Source organism: Brienomyrus brachyistius, chromosome 21, assembly GCF_023856365.1.
Source record: "Brienomyrus brachyistius isolate T26 chromosome 21, BBRACH_0.4, whole genome shotgun sequence".
NCBI classification, from domain to species: Eukaryota; Metazoa; Chordata; class Actinopteri; order Osteoglossiformes; family Mormyridae; genus Brienomyrus; species Brienomyrus brachyistius.
Window position 1 is genome coordinate 4,344,746 of NC_064553.1, and position 15,398 is coordinate 4,360,143.

At 49.2% G+C, this 15,398-nt stretch overlaps 1 protein-coding gene across 1 annotated transcript in view; it reads left to right on the forward strand.

Annotated features, from left to right (window-relative positions):
• The window catches only part of LOC125716356 (TRAF2 and NCK-interacting protein kinase-like), a 53,329-nt gene extending 37,963 nt beyond the window's left edge, over positions 1-15,366 (forward strand). Inside the window, 21 exon segments of the mRNA XM_048988561.1 lie at positions 879-950; positions 952-993; positions 996-1,046; positions 1,450-1,464; positions 1,467-1,685; positions 1,867-1,908; positions 1,910-1,974; positions 2,294-2,433; positions 3,704-3,801; positions 6,945-7,120; positions 7,215-7,335; positions 7,727-7,894; positions 8,133-8,235; positions 8,359-8,529; positions 8,816-8,959; positions 9,182-9,316; positions 9,663-9,763; positions 10,383-10,532; positions 10,959-11,118; positions 12,527-12,666; positions 12,764-15,366. Coding sequence (XP_048844518.1) covers positions 879-950; positions 952-993; positions 996-1,046; positions 1,450-1,464; positions 1,467-1,685; positions 1,867-1,908; positions 1,910-1,974; positions 2,294-2,433; positions 3,704-3,801; positions 6,945-7,120; positions 7,215-7,335; positions 7,727-7,894; positions 8,133-8,235; positions 8,359-8,529; positions 8,816-8,959; positions 9,182-9,316; positions 9,663-9,763; positions 10,383-10,532; positions 10,959-11,118; positions 12,527-12,666; positions 12,764-12,847 — 2,397 coding nt within the window. The 3' untranslated portion in view covers positions 12,848-15,366.
• Positions 15,367-15,398: the final 32 nt, after the last annotated feature.

Genomic DNA, 15,398 nt, shown 5'->3' on the forward strand with positions numbered 1-15,398 from the left:
TAACAGTTGTTTTTATTTCCCTTCTCTAGGACCTTAATGGTGTTTTCTGCAAAGCATTTTAACTTGCGCTACCATAAATCAACATGCATCGTCAAGCTGGTGTAGGGAAACAGTCTACGTCTGTTCTATGTCTTCTTTTTCCTAACATAGACTTCTTTATGTCTTCAGGTCATTCTGTCGCCGACTTAGTTGGGGGATGTTGCGATTTACTGACTAATTACTGCCTGTCACACATGTTTGAGTGTAGACTTGATTCTCCGATGAAGCTGGTTTAGACAAACATCTGCTTTCCGCATTAAATCGATCAATTTGATTACGAGTCTTGGATTGCGGGCTTGTTACAGCTTTTAATAACGGGATTCAAAGGTCGCTTTTTGCTGGGCTTAGCAGTGTTTGTCAGTTCAGTCAGTCCTGTCAGTGAGTCAAGCAATAAGGCTGCTTTTCCAGCTAGCGTGAGTCCATAATTTGGTCCTAGACCGACTCACTCAACACCTTTTTAGACCCCTGAAAAACACTATTTAGGTTCTAGTGTATCAGGATCTTTGTGTTCTTGATTTATTGTAGGTTAATTGTAGGGGGAAAAAAAGGAGGAATCTGATTGGTTATCTCCCTGAAACAATCAGATTGTAGAGGAGGCGGGATCACCAATCAGATGTCTTGGCCCCGCATTCTCTAGGTTGCTTAGACATACCTCCTCTACAATCTGATTGGTTATCTTGGCCTGTGTACTCATGCAGTTGTTGGGATTGCACGATGGAAGTATAAAGTGCCAGTCGGGGTCGACCATTTTGATGTATGCTGGAGAAGCTGCCTTTGCAGGATGAGGGTTGTGGTGTCTGACAGCTTAGATCCTTCCTGACGAGCCCTCTCATGGACAGGTGGAAGAACGCTCGAAGCTGAACCGCCAGAGCTCCCCAGCGATACAGCACAAGGCGGCTAATCGGATCTCGGGACCCGTCGCTGCCGCCCCGCTCCGAGTCCTTTAGCAGCAGCGTCGGCGCAGGCCGCACGCTGCACGCCCATGGCACCGGGTCCCTGAGCCACAGGTATCCCCAAGCCGTGACTCCTCCCCTCTTTTCACCCTTTCATCAAGTTATTTCATTGGCTTCCCTGAACCATGTGATTTGCTCCTTGTTCACTGTGACTGGTCCTTAGTTCTTTTGCCTTCTTGGGGCCTTTTTATTAAGTATGAACAATAATAACATGTAAATGCAATGTGCAAATTATTAACCAGTATACATACAAAGTTGGCTACACTGATTGGTCAAAAATGGCGTAGAATTAGTTTGTATGAGAACTTATCCTAACCAAGTGCTTAAGAGGACTTGTGGGAACATCTCCCCAGGAGTGAGTTGAAGACAGGTGTGTCAGGTAGCATATGTCATAGTTAGTTATGTGTTTTCGTTTGCAGTAACTTGCCTAACCCATCTCTGCTCTCTTCTTGGTCAGATGATCCACCTGGTGCACCCATGAAGTCCCACAGCGTATCCCTGTCGCCCTCTCAGTCCCTGCACGAACAGTCGGTCTCATTCCCAGAGGTCCAGTCTTTCCCGGCGGCCCGCCCTTCACCGCCAGAACTCGGACCGACCTCCGAGACCCCCATGCCACCGCCTCGGGTCACCAGCCGCGAGGATAAGTTCGACCGCAGCTCCTGGCTGAGGCAGGACGAGGACATCCCACCCAAGGTAAGCACAGGGGTGGATAGGAAGGGGCAGCATATGGAGGTCACCAGGAGCCCAAGAAGACATGCGCAATTTCAACTACATGTCATGGCTAATGCCGGCAAGTGCTGCTGCGATTGAGGAAGCCGTCTTGTCTCCGGAGAAGCATTCAGCTTGACTTTTAACCCCCCCGTTCGCCTCCCAGGTGCCCCAACGGACAACATCGATCTCTCCAGCGATGGTGAGGGAAGAACTCCCCAGGGAACGGAGCAGGCCTGGGGCCAAGGACCAGCTCCCAGCTTATTTGCGCCAGGTCCATAGTTTGACAGCTTGTGCCGCCTCCCTCTCCCAGGCGTCTGTTGGGTTTGCTGGTGTTTTTCTTATTTTTAATTTTTTTTTGCATGTGGCCCCAGCGTGTGACAACTTTGTTAAATGTCAGTGTTTATTTGCAGCTCAGTGGCCAGCAGTGGTTTTGCTTTTATATATATGTATTTTTTTTTTCTTTCAAAAAACTGCAAGCTCGCCTCCCAGATCACAAAGCCACAGCAGCCATCAGCCACCCCCCCCCAACCCCACCCTGGATTAAGCACCACCTACGCGTCCTCATGTGCCCATTTCGTTTGTTGCCGCAGTAACCCGTATCTGCGCAAGTCCGACGTGACTCCGGAGGCGGCCTTCCAGAGGACCAGTAGTGCTAGCTCATCCAGCTCCGGTACCCCCAGCTCCCAGCCCGGCTCGCAGACTGGGTCCAGTGAGAGGAATCAGGTTCGAGGTAAGGGCAAACAAAAAACTGTTAACAGTCACAGGGACCAAACGGCGACTAATAATAAATTAGCTCCCGCTGGAACGAGTAAATGAGTTTGGAGGAGGCAGGATAAAGGTAGAGGACTACGCAGAGACATTTGGCCTGCATGAATGCTTGGTTTAACATGATGAAATCCCAGCACCAGATGCGGAAGCCATGCTTGTTATTTTTGTCATCAACGGGCACGTCGGTTCTGTGATGATCACAAACGCTGTCCTCGGGTTTCAGCCGTGTAAGTTATGCGAGGCCCATCTGCTTCCGTGGTTTTATCAAAGAGATGGGGGACATTGACAGGGACGCCCTCGATTTGTCAGCCTGCTGCTTTGAGCCGGCGAGGGCACATCAAGCCCCTGCTGAGCTCCAGCTTCTGGGGTGACGCACGGATCCCCCGAGGACGCAGCTCATGTGACAGAAGGCCCCCGGTAGTCGATTTGCGTACGCTTCAGAGGATCTGTTCCGACAGGAATGCGTGCAGGAGGGCAAAAATCCTGCAGTCCCGGCATCAAATCACCCCCAGACTACTTCCCAAATAAGCTCCTCCCCTCATTTCACGACCAGGAATATGGGGGCACTGGCTGTCTGTCACTTCTCCAGGTTCCCACGAACGTCCAGTCGGCTCCCACGATGTATTCAGGAGACCACAGGGCAATTTGCCATTTTCCAGCCACCCGCTCACATTAGTCAGAGGCCTTGCAGCGGGCCCCCAATGTGTTGGGTGGCAGGAAGTGGCAGGTGCATTGTGGGTAGCCTCCTGATTGTCGGCACCAAAGGAGCAGTGTTTGGTGTGTTTGTTCCATGCTGCTCTAGTGGTGTGTTGAATATCTTGCGGAGAAGCCGTTTAATGACAGGCAAACCTCGAAACAATTCTCAGGGGTTTTTACAAAAACCCATAGCAGGTTCTGAGGAGCCACCATCCGTCCTGTAGGCGCGATATATGAATTCTACCCAGCGATGCGGACGACTCGCATGCATTAGTGCTCCACGCCACGCCTCGCCTGTGGCCTTTTTTGAGGATGCAAGTGCTCCACATTCAGCGCTTGTTGATCTCCTGAAAATGCAGGAAAGGGCTCTTTCAAGGGGACCCCACATGTTTTTGTTCTAAAAATGACTCCCTCCATACTATGCCAAATCTCGTTCCACTGTGGGTACTTTATTTCGTAACATGACCATTTCAAGTTTGCTCAGGGGGGAAGGACAAAAGTGTTTGACTTACCTGCCACCCCTCTCTTCCCCATAGAGTCCGGCAGTGCTGACGGGCCCCCTGCGGTCCCGCAAGAAGTTCCCAGACCGAAGCAGGAGGATATCCGCGAGGCGACCAGGCCGAGTCGGCCAGCGGTGAGTACATAGAGAGTCTGTTTAGTTTTCCTGCTGCGCCGACAATCACTCACCCATAAATCCACCATGTACCACCCGCCTGTCATGGCTTCTACATTGGGGGGAGAGGGAATGTTGTTCCCGTCAGGGCACAGGTGGGGGTGGGGGCTTTTCCACTTCACCTCCAATGTGGGCGGCTGCAGTCCACAGTCCGTTGCCACGTCTCACTAAACAAACACCTCCCACCTGAAAAGCTGTGCTTTCGATGAGCCACCCACACCCCTGTATTCACAATCCCCCCCCCCCCCCTCCACAAATGTCTGCCAGCTTGCTTACACATTAATTAGACAATGCGACATTATTCTCTATTTTTGTATTTTATGTAACGGTGAACAGGACATAATAGCTGGCAACTCGTAATCAACGCTCGTTGTAAAAGACTGAAGATATGTGCAGGAGCGGAGCCACCGGGGTGCTGAAAGCTGATTGGACCCCGGAGTGCCCTCACCTCTGTCATCCACCGATTCAAAACATCTCATTGGCTAATGATAGGGTTGGCCCATCTGTATGAATTACTACCCTTTAAAACATCCTACAACCTCCTCTGTCTAGGACTTCCTGGGCTATAAGGTGTAGCTCTGCTCCAATCACATCCACCCCTTTTCCGACCGCTCCTCCTCCCATAACAGATTCCAGTATCATGTACTGTAATTCGGGATCTGATACGTAGGATTTACATGTGAATGAGTCTGTGCGGGGGGGGCAGAAACCTTAAGAAGCCCAGTCTCTTCTCGGGACCTATAGTGAAAAATGGGGGAGGAGTAATGACTTTGTTTGGTTATGTGAAGCTGCATCTAGCCTTCTGCTGATTTGGATGATTAAATTTAAAAGGAACCTTCAAACTAATTATAGTTAAGGTTTACTGAGTTAGCAAGTAGGTCTGCATGCGAAGGCTTCCGTATAACAACAGACGAATAGATCACATTAAAATGGGATCGTTGTAATTACTCCCAATGCTAATTCAGGGCCTTGTTGTGACTGACGCTGATTGAAGTTATGCTTCTGGGCCTTTCGGCATCTCCGGAATCGAGGCCATTTGAGTAAAGCTCTGCTTTATAACGCTGAAATGGGAAGGAGACGTACGAATGCTGGGAGACGGGTAGCGTCTTAAAAGCTTTCGGTGTTCACCTTAATAATGCGGCCCGTTGCAATACTGGCATGCGGAGGTCTTGGTTTCCTCTTCCTCGTACCTTCTGAGCGTAGGGCCTCCCGCAGCCTCTCCCCAGACTGTCAGCAGTCTGCTGTCAGTGCCTTGTGTCCCACATACTGAGCACTAGATTCTCCATTTCTGCTCCAGGGCCAGCAGGCCTGGTCCATATTTGGGTGGTGAAAACAGAACCACGCTTGAGGCTGTTCGGCGCCCGCCACCAGGCTCTCTCCATCATCCCTCTCTCTTGCCCTCTCTTCTCTCCCCCTCGCTTCATTCTCATTCCCTCCTTTGCTGTTGACGCCCCCATCTTGCCTAGAGTTACAAGACCGTCATAAGCGAGGTCAGGGACGCGCTCACTCTTTACCTGCATTCATCTCCCTGCTCCTCTCTCCGCGGCACTCCCTCTCTCCGCGGCACTCCCTCTCTCACTCCCTCTCTCCCTCCCTCTCTGTCTCTCCGCGACCTTGGCATAGCTGTCGAGCGGAATGCTGATGGGTCCTCATGAAGTAGCCCCCTTTGGCACGGGGTTGTCTAAAGCAAAGCCCGTCCTTTTCACCCGCGCAACTTTCTCACAGGGGAGGGGAGTCGGGGGGGGGGTGCTTTCTGGCAGAGCGTCAGTCACTTTCACAGGGCCTGGATTCGACACAGCCGGCATAATCCCGTCTCGCACAATGTGCTTCGGCTGTTACCATGGCGATGAGGAGCTGGGCAAGGGGACTGCATCCTTCACTTTCTTTTAAAGCATTTTAATTGGAATTCTCAGACTGTGTGTGCAAAGACTGCTTTAATGTGAATGGCTGGCGGGTGGGCAGGCCAGGGTGGGGGGGGGGTGTCATGAATGAAAAGCCGGAACTGCTTTTGGGTGTCAGATATGCGGCTGTGAGTGCCGGTGTTTATTGATTTGAGCTCTTTTTAGTGTATTTTGCATGGCAGCCCGGCAACAATGAAGGCGTAATAATAAAGTCATCGCAAGGACGAGAAACGGCGAACGAAATCTGCTTTATCCCCGCTTCCATTTTGGAGGCTGCAGCAGGGACGATACCACCCCTATACCACCCCCCCCCCCCCCCCCCCCCCCAATAGACTTTATGTATCTGCCTATTCCCCCTGGAAGAGACCATGCATTGGAATGACATGACATAACGATGGGCGTGTCCTCTGAGATCAGGTGCAAAGTACCCTGGCAGGTTCAGGGGGCCCAGCACTTTGTGTAAAATTATATAATGGGGGGCGGGGGGAGGGTAACATTTTGTCCGGGGGCCCCAGAATTTTTAGCTCCGCCTTGAACTGTAATCCTACTTATTCTACAGTATGAATTTTTATTAATGAGATCGCAGGCAGCATATAAAATCACTGCAGAAGCCGTTTAGCGTTATTAAACATAAACCACAAGAAGACTACTTATGCTTGATTAGTCTGAAAAAAACTCTAATCTATTAACGAAAGAATCATTCATACTTCCCTTGAATGCCAAGTGAGCAATTTGTACCTAAAATGCGAATCTTCTTGGAGCTTGGTGTAATACTTGTATTCCCAAAGAGACCAAAACAAAGGCCTGTTTGTACAAACCCACATTTGTTAATCTTGGGAAAGTAAACAAAGCATCTTGTCACTCAGACGGATGCAGGACCCCATAGGGCTAAATGGCGTCCCTTTCGGAGAAACAGCACTAAGAGGGACAGAGCACTTCCAGTATCCCCTGTAAGGGCATCGCAGATGGACTTTGAAGCAGCCTGTAACTGAATGTGAGCCGCTGCTCACGTTCGCTCCCACATCAGAGGATTGATGGTGTTCCACCCCCCGTCCTCGATGCCGGGAAAAGATGCTGTGTATTTTCCGGGCGCACTGAGGGCATGTGGCAGCCCTGGCATCCCGGGGAGGGAATGGGCCATGTTCAGTCCTTTTTCCGAGTCTGGCTCCCCCTGACCCTCACCCCCGCTCCTCGTTCTCGCAGGACCTGACGGCCCTAGCCAAAGAGCTGCGGGAGATTCGCATCGATGAGTCCAACCGGCCACCCGTCAAGGTGACGGACTACTCCTCCTCCAGCGAGTCGGAAAGCAGCGAGGAAGAGGACAGCGAGAACGTGGGCCTCGACGGCACCGTGCCTGTCTGCGACATCCCTCGCATCATGTGAGCGCCTCACCGGCCCTACGGCTTTCTCAGCTGACCCGCTTCAGCTGAAGTTTTGAATAAGCAAGTGGTTCCTGTGTTCATCTGGAAACAGCCCATCGGTTCCTGGAAGCACCGATTCTTTTGCCGTGGCTCAGACCGCCGGTGATGACGACGAACCCCGTGATGACACCTGTGACAGCGGCTCCAATGAGAACACGCCGACTGAGACTGAGGTGAGCTGACACAGCAGTGTGGAGGCAGTTCGGGTCTGTGTGCCCCGTTCTACTCCTTTTTCTTTGATGGTTGTTCATAATTTGGGGCTTCTCCCTTTCAGCATCACTCATCTGATATCTTTCCCTGTGATTATTCTTAAAAAGCCACTGGAATGCTTGCATAAATCTCTATGCCAGACACTTATAATGATCTCTTGGGTCCTAGTTTGTCCAGGCTGGGCTTCCATACTTATACTTGCAGTTAGACTGGTCTCTTCTACCTGTTTCACTGGCTGTTTATTACTATCCTTCCTGTTGGTGACGGAAGATGTAGGTTTAACCTGATATGGGACCATAGGACTAATGGAAGGTTAAGAGTAATAGCCCCCCCTTCTTTTGTTCTGTCTCGCAGATGCCAGAGGATGAAAAACGCACTGAGCACGCGGAGAGCAATGGCTTCGCCGCCCATGTCAATCTCCCTGACCTGGTGCAGCCAAGCCACTCCCCCCTGAGCACACCCCCCGAAGGCCTGGGGAACGTCCCCAGTCTGCAGGTGCAGGACATGGATTCCGCAGCTGAAGTAGGTGCTGTCACAGCCAGCTAAACCTCCCCCACAAAACTTCTGCCATTCAGCCTTTCAAAGCCCCCCCCCCCGCCCTCCCCCCCCCCCAGTACTATACTCAAAACATTATGCGGTCCTACCATTTCACGTGCTTATTTTTGGTCTTTAGAAATGTTGTTTTTGTCAGAGTGACATTAGTTAGTGATGTCCATTTCCCATCATGCACCAGTCCAAACCTCTTCTTGTGTGTCAACAGTACGGGATGGGGGTTGGGTCAAAGTCCTCATTCACGCCGTTCGTGGACCCACGTGTGTACCAAACCTCCCCCACGGATGACGACGGTGAAAACACCGCCACCGGTAAGTAGTCAAGCGGTCGCTGAGGGGTTATCCTAAGAGCAGATGATGGAAATCTAACAAGGGCGAGACCGGGCGTCCGGCCGTGACGAGTCCAAAAGCCTGCGCCGTCTGTCGCGTCCCCAGCCCTGCTCACCGCCGAGCTGCTGCTGCAGGAGCAAGCCAAGCTCAATGAGGCACGCAAGATCTCAGTGGTCAACGTCAATCCCACCAACATCCGGCCGCACAGCGACACACCCGAGATTCGCAAGTACAAGAAACGCTTCAACTCCGAGATCCTGTGCGCTGCGCTCTGGGGTGAGTTTTGGGTGACCTTCCATCCCAAGTAGATTGACTATGTCTATCAGATTTTTTTTATCGTTAGTTGTAGTAACCTGAGATTGCATACACTCACCTATTAATCAGAGCCTTAGCTTCAGTAAACAACTTATTTCTTTAACCAGTAAATCTGGTCTCTTCTACTTGAACCGTACAAAGGACTTCCTAAAAAAACATATGTGACTGCTTGTTTACACATTTATGAGATATATGCCTCCTAGTGGAAAACTGGTATTACAGGCTGTGTTGGTTTCTTCTGCTATAGGGGTGAACCTGTTGGTGGGAACCGAGAACGGACTGATGCTGCTGGACCGCAGCGGCCAGGGCAAAGTATACAACCTGATCACAAGGAGACGCTTTCAGCAAATGGATGTGTTGGAGGGACTCAACGTGCTGGTCACGATATCAGGTGGGTCCGGCTGAACAGACAGCAGGGGGGGGTGCTTCAAGGGTTGGGTTGGTAGCAAATCCAAGCTCATCCACTGAAGCGGAGCTGGATCAGCTGCACGCCAGATTTCACCTAGAAGGTTCTGTCACGGTCTTGCGTTAGTAGAGGTTAGATCATTCCACAATGGCTTTGCTGTGGGATCTGATAAGATGTGCGGTTTTCGTCCCCTGGTCCTGTCAACAGGAAAGAAGAACAAATTAAGGGTTTATTACCTGTCGTGGCTGAGAAACCGGATACTGCACAACGACCCGGAGGTCGAGAAGAAGCAGGGCTGGATCACTGTCGGGGACCTTGAGGGCTGCATCCACTATAAAGTCGGTACGTCCGCCTTGTGCAAACGACCCCCGCAGACACCAACGTATCGGAGAGAAGAATTTCAGGTCCAGGAGGCCCTGCAGCATGGGAATCTGATTTATTTGACATTCTGTTTGTTTAGGTGAACATATGGCAGGTTCTTCTGTGCCTGTAATGTCTCCTTCACGCCAAGGCCCCATTCTAGTTAAATATAGGACCTCCACTGATCTGAGAATGAAGCTCAGGCAGATGGAGTTTGATATAAGTGAATGGAGAGGGGCAGCGGGAAATATGGCAAGCAAGTTCCACGGAGTGTAAATCCGTTGCGCAGTCCTGCTGATGGGGAAACTGATTTTTATTCTTCTTGCAGTGAAATATGAGAGAATTAAATTCCTGGTGATCGCTCTGAAGAACTCTGTGGAGATTTACGCGTGGGCCCCCAAGCCTTACCATAAATTCATGGCTTTCAAGGTAGGGGACGGTTGTCGCCGATTGCTTCTTTTTCTGTTGTTCGCTAGCTTCAGTCTTCACGGATGGTATCGGTTCTGTTCAGGGAAGCATAAAATAGTGGGGAGCAGGAGGCAATTTTAAGGACACAGTGAATGTCTTTGCCGAGTTTATTTTGTAGAACAAGACTAATGTGACTAGAGTATCAGACGGGCCTGAATGTGACAGCCAATATATAAAGCAGTCCTTTAACACTCCAGTGAACCGTATACAAGGCGCGTTATGAGTTATGAGATGTTTGTCACGCTTTGGAACAGTTTTTAAGTGGCATAAAAGATTATTATCTTTCCTCACTGTGTGTTCATATTTCAGTGTACAGCTGAAGATTACCGTTTCTATCCTGAATTTTTTTTTTTTTTTTTAAGAATTCATAGTAAAACATTTGAACCGAGAATAACCCATAGATTTGCTTATGTAACGTTTCAAAAGTGATTTTGATTGGTTCAGATGTGTCACAAGGTGACACTGAGCCAACTGGCATAGGGCAGTGTGATGGCAGCACTCGTATAGAGGACTTGCAGTGGATTGTCTTGGTGACATTGGCATGGCTGCATGTCTTACTGTGCTTGTTCATGCTTTTTAGTCTTTCACAGATCTCCAGCAGAAACCACAGCTGGTGGACTTGACCGTGGAAGAAGGTCAGAGGTTAAAGGTTATTTACGGGTCCAGTGTTGGATTTCACGTGATTGATGTGGATTCCGGAAATCCCTACGACATCTACATCCCGTCCCATGTAAGACTCTGTCTCACGGTCCTATGTTCACTTGTTTTCACATCTTTAGTTTCCTTACTGAGAGAGGTGAAATTTAAATGTATGGTACACGGACGATGATTTCCGTTTAGCTGAGACGTAACTGGGAAGACTATGTAACAGTTTAAAATTCTTGCCTCTTCACTGCTGGAAAACTTGCAAACGAATAAACGAATGTTAAGTCACCTGTGAAATCTGAGGGGGGTGAGGAAATGATTTTCCACAAGGCAAGCAGAATAGGCTGGCAGCCTGTGGTAAGAGGGGGGGGGAGGGGGTTCATCACCGATGTGGGGGAATCGCTCCGATGTGAGGATCGGGCAGCGCCACCTGGTGTTTACTGTTCTGCTTTGCAACTGACCAAATCTACTCATCCAACACTGTGCTCCCCCCCCCCCCCCCCCCCACCAGATTCAGAGCACCATCTCTCCACATGCCATCGTGATTCTCCCCAAGACTGATGGCATGGAGATGCTCCTGTGTTACGAGGACGAGGGGGTCTATGTGAATACCTATGGCAGGATCACCAAGGACGTGGTGCTACAGTGGGGGGAGATGCCCACTTCTGTTGGTAGGTGTCTGATAACTCCTCCTCCACTGGGCTCTCAGACCCACCCCTACCTCCCCCACAGTCCAGCAACCAGTACAAATCCAGACCATGATTTTCTTTGAACCAGCCAGTTGAGTCCTCTGTGACTGTGACTCTTTATACTCAACTGGTTGGTTGAAACAAAATCTTGGTCTGGATTTGTACCCCTCTTTCCACCTCTGCGATTGTTCTGATGATAATCTGCATCCTGGCACCATCTTCAGCTACATCTACGTACCACTTTCTGTCCACCCTCTCTCTGCTTTTTGATCTTTTCGTTGCTAGCATTTCTTATACGAAGCATTCGCTGAATGTTTGCACGTGTGTCCTCAGAGGTCTGAGGACGGTGAGAGGGAGATGTAAAAATCCATATTGGGTAACGCCGCCTCATTTCTAAAATAATGGAAACTCGACAGGAGGAAGAAACTGGCAACTGTGATCGGGAGATGCAGATGTTTAGGGTTCATTTAAAGTTTAATAACATTCACAGAGGGGTTTTCTTCTAGGGGATAGACGTGATTTGATAAGTGTGAGCTCCAGTTCGGTTTAAAGCACCTGCTGCATGGCAACGGGGTCCCTCATGGTTTGGTTTTTTTTTTCTCTCCCTGCGATTGAGAGAAAATGAGGCCCCATGTTTCGGGAATGTCAGTCACAGCTCTGAAGTTCATGTGGTCGTTGGACCATCCAGGGGACTGTGGTTTTGCGGCGTACTCGGGATTTAATTTTAAGCTCGGTAATTCGTCGTCATGCTCTATAATCCGCACGAAAAGGTTCCTAGTTCCTGATCTGCTGTCAGTGCCCAGAGTCATCCCTGGGGGTGATTTACTGTCGGGTTGCCTCGTCAGGTGATCAGCCAACGAAGCCAAAGGCTCCTTGTTCGTCATGCAGCCGCTGCGTAAGGTCTTATCTTCTAAGTTATCCCATGAAAAGAGAGCCTTACTCGAGTGAATCATTAAAATCCTGCCTTGTCCTACCAGCAGAGCCCAAACGCAACTGCAGCCAAGGTGTGATCAAACGTGAATCTCTGATGTATCTTCAATAGTTCTGGTATTCCCAGTGCAGCCACAAACGAATGTTTGCCATGTGTTATTGCCACCTACTGGCCAAGAGGTGCATGGCACCCAAAGAAGGCTGTCTAAATCAGTCCTTGTGTCTATATTATATAGGTTAAGTGGTCTTATTATTAAGTGGCTGTAGTTTATTGATTGCTACACAGCCAGTGATTGCTTTCCGACTAGAAACTGCCGCAGAGATCTCCCCACATTGTCTCATGGCCTGGTACTAGCTCCAGTCATTGTTTTGCATTGCTGTCACTGTACACTAGAGGTTGCTGTTTGATGATAGGCAGCAAGCCAGTCGTTGGCTGACTCCCACTGTTCCTGTCTTGCAGCCTACATCCACTCCAACCAGATCATGGGCTGGGGAGAGAAGGCCATTGAGATTCGTTCTGTGGAGACGGGACACCTCGACGGCGTCTTCATGCACAAGCGAGCTCAGCGATTAAAGTTCCTCTGTGAGAGGAACGATAAGGTAGGAGCCGCCCCTCCCACCTCCCGCCAGCACTACTGCAGCAACCGAGACCCCAAAAGCACCCACCTCATTCCCACAATCCTCTCTGTCCCGTCAGGTCTTCTTCGCTTCAGTTCGTTCTGGGGGGAGCAGCCAAGTCTTCTTCATGACTCTCAATCGGAGCTCCATGATGAATTGGTAAATCCCTCCTTGATGGTCATCTGTGGATTCCTACTCACCCCCCCCCCCCCCCCCACGAGTGTCACTTTCATAGCCCTTGTGGTAAACAAGAAGAAGCCTGATAATCACACCACCACACAAGAGCCGGGATCGACACGCCCCCCCCCTACCCCTCCGGGTGGGTGTTGTGAAGAGGAAGGCATCTTCTCCAATGGTGCTGTTGTCACCGCCCTCTTGTGGGGGGGCAGGATCCTGAATCACATTCTATATCAGAACACCATGCACCATGGGAAGCACCCATATGTGGAGCATCACATGGGGCAAAAGAGTTCCTTTATTTATTTTTAATAAAGCCCCCCCCCCCTTTCCTCTTGTTCGTTGTGTCTATCATTTTGAGCTTGAAGGGGGAAGGTAATTGGGATGTATTTCCTTATGAGAGCTGTGCAAGGAGCCCGAACGTGTGACAGTAAATTTCACCAAACGGTGACATCCGTCACGGAGGATCGTAATTGTGGATAATTGTACACAATGGACTTTGTTGAAAAGTGCAGTCGTGAAGATTATATTTGGGTCTGTTCCTCCTTTTTCCCTGTCGGCCTCCGGCGATTTCCGCATGTGTGTCACCCCGTTTCTGCCTTTCGCCGTGAAACAATCGAGTCCCCCTCCATGTGCCAAATCTGGTCTCGCCATTGCCCTGCCTCATATCTCCAGTCCCACCAAAAGTGCACCCCCCAATCGGGGCTTTTTTCAGGGTTTTACTCGACTCCTTCGATCTAGTAGCTTCAGCTGGGGATCCAGCCATGAACTTCTGACGTTGTAGTCATGCTGACACACCACGAGTGACTTTGTTTATTTTGTATTTTTATTTTTATTTTATTTTTTTCCCTGAAACTGGGGTCCTTGCATTGAGTAGGAATCCCAGTTGTTGCTGGACAGTGAACTTAACTGATATGGGTGCTCAGTCTTCTGCATCAATGGGAGCCAGGTGTGTGATTGCGGGCGGCTCCTCATCTACTGTAACCCTGCTGCCATGCTGTGGGCCTGTACAAAGACCCACCTAAGCTCATTCCTGTAATGTATCATAATTTTTTTAAGCAGGCCACTCTGAAAACCTGTCCAAAATAAACATTGTGTTTTTTTTTTTCCCCCCTTCATTATCGACGTGACCACGCTCATACACGTGCCATTGATGTTGTGGAAAGGAAGGAAAAATGATAAACAAATCTGTCTCTCATCTGATTCACCTACCTCTCCTTTGTCTGTTTTCGTCCATTTTGTTTTGGAAATTTTTTGGGATGACACCCCCACCAGCGAGGTTAGACCAAGGTGTCGATATAGTCAGGGCGTCTACACAGAGGAGGCTGGCGGTCGTGCTCCTTAGAAATACCCGCAACGAATGTGTGTTTTACAGTCGGCAGACGAGGCGTAATTAGTGGGAAGTTGTGGAAGCAGATCTGGATTTGATTGGCTCATGACCCTCCTGGAGTGAAAGCACAGGGACTCGTTCTGTGCCTTGAGTACAAATTGGTGCTTGCGAGGAGGTCGGGGTTCGACACACTGGTGGATCAGTGCCTGCCTGTGTGCTGTAGCTCTGCTGACCGGGAAACTCCTGGGGTCCTTAGGGCGACAGTGGGCAGAATGTAGCAGATGGGTCCTTCTGCCGTGTAACTGAGCTGGAAGCGGATTTCCATTGGTCACTCCCCCCTATATTGATTTGTTGTTGTGCAAACCACCACAGTATCGATTTTTAATTGTGAACCATGGACACGGTGCACCTGGTTCACAAGGACATTCTGTTTTTATTGGCAGAATTTTGGGAGATTAAGTGCTAATATCCATCCATCCATTTTCTGAAACCGCTTGTACTTTTCAGGGTTGTGGGGGCTCCGGAGCCTGTCGTGGGATAAAAATAATTCTTTCCTAAAGATATAAGCTATGTTTATACTTGTGTTTTTCTTCATGTTTATCTTTTTCCAAAGTAGGAGAAATCACTGTAATACTTTTAAATATTATCCTGGGTTTCTAGTAATGTTTGCACATTTAGGGCCAGATTTATCAATGTTAGCCATTAATTTCACAAATACCGTCACTATATGTGATTTAAAATGTCAAGCAAATGCATTTTATTCTTTTCTGTTTTTGACACAAAGCAGGTGCTCTGGTAAAAAAAAAAAAAAAAAAAACTTTGATTAATCTGGCCCAAGACATTGTATTTTAAATATGAATTAAATAAGAATAAGGAACCTGATTTGGGGGCAGGAGGTTTCTGTCCAGGCGTGTCTAGCAATAAGGTGTACTGATACCATGGCTCCTTCCCTTTTACTATCTGTGTAGCCTTTGCAGAACTTTCTGGACTCTCTGGTCTCAATCATACAGGTTTAAAGTGGGATCCAGCCCCGTGTTCGAGGGGCTGTCCATCACTGCTGGGCCCTCGCGCCCCAGAACTCAGTACTGTCACCATTTTGTTTTGGATCTGAAATGTAGTAACATCTGTTTTTTAAAAAAAATAAATATATAAATAAATAATAATTCATTAATAAATTTGTCTCGCTTGCATCTCCTTCCAAGGTAAA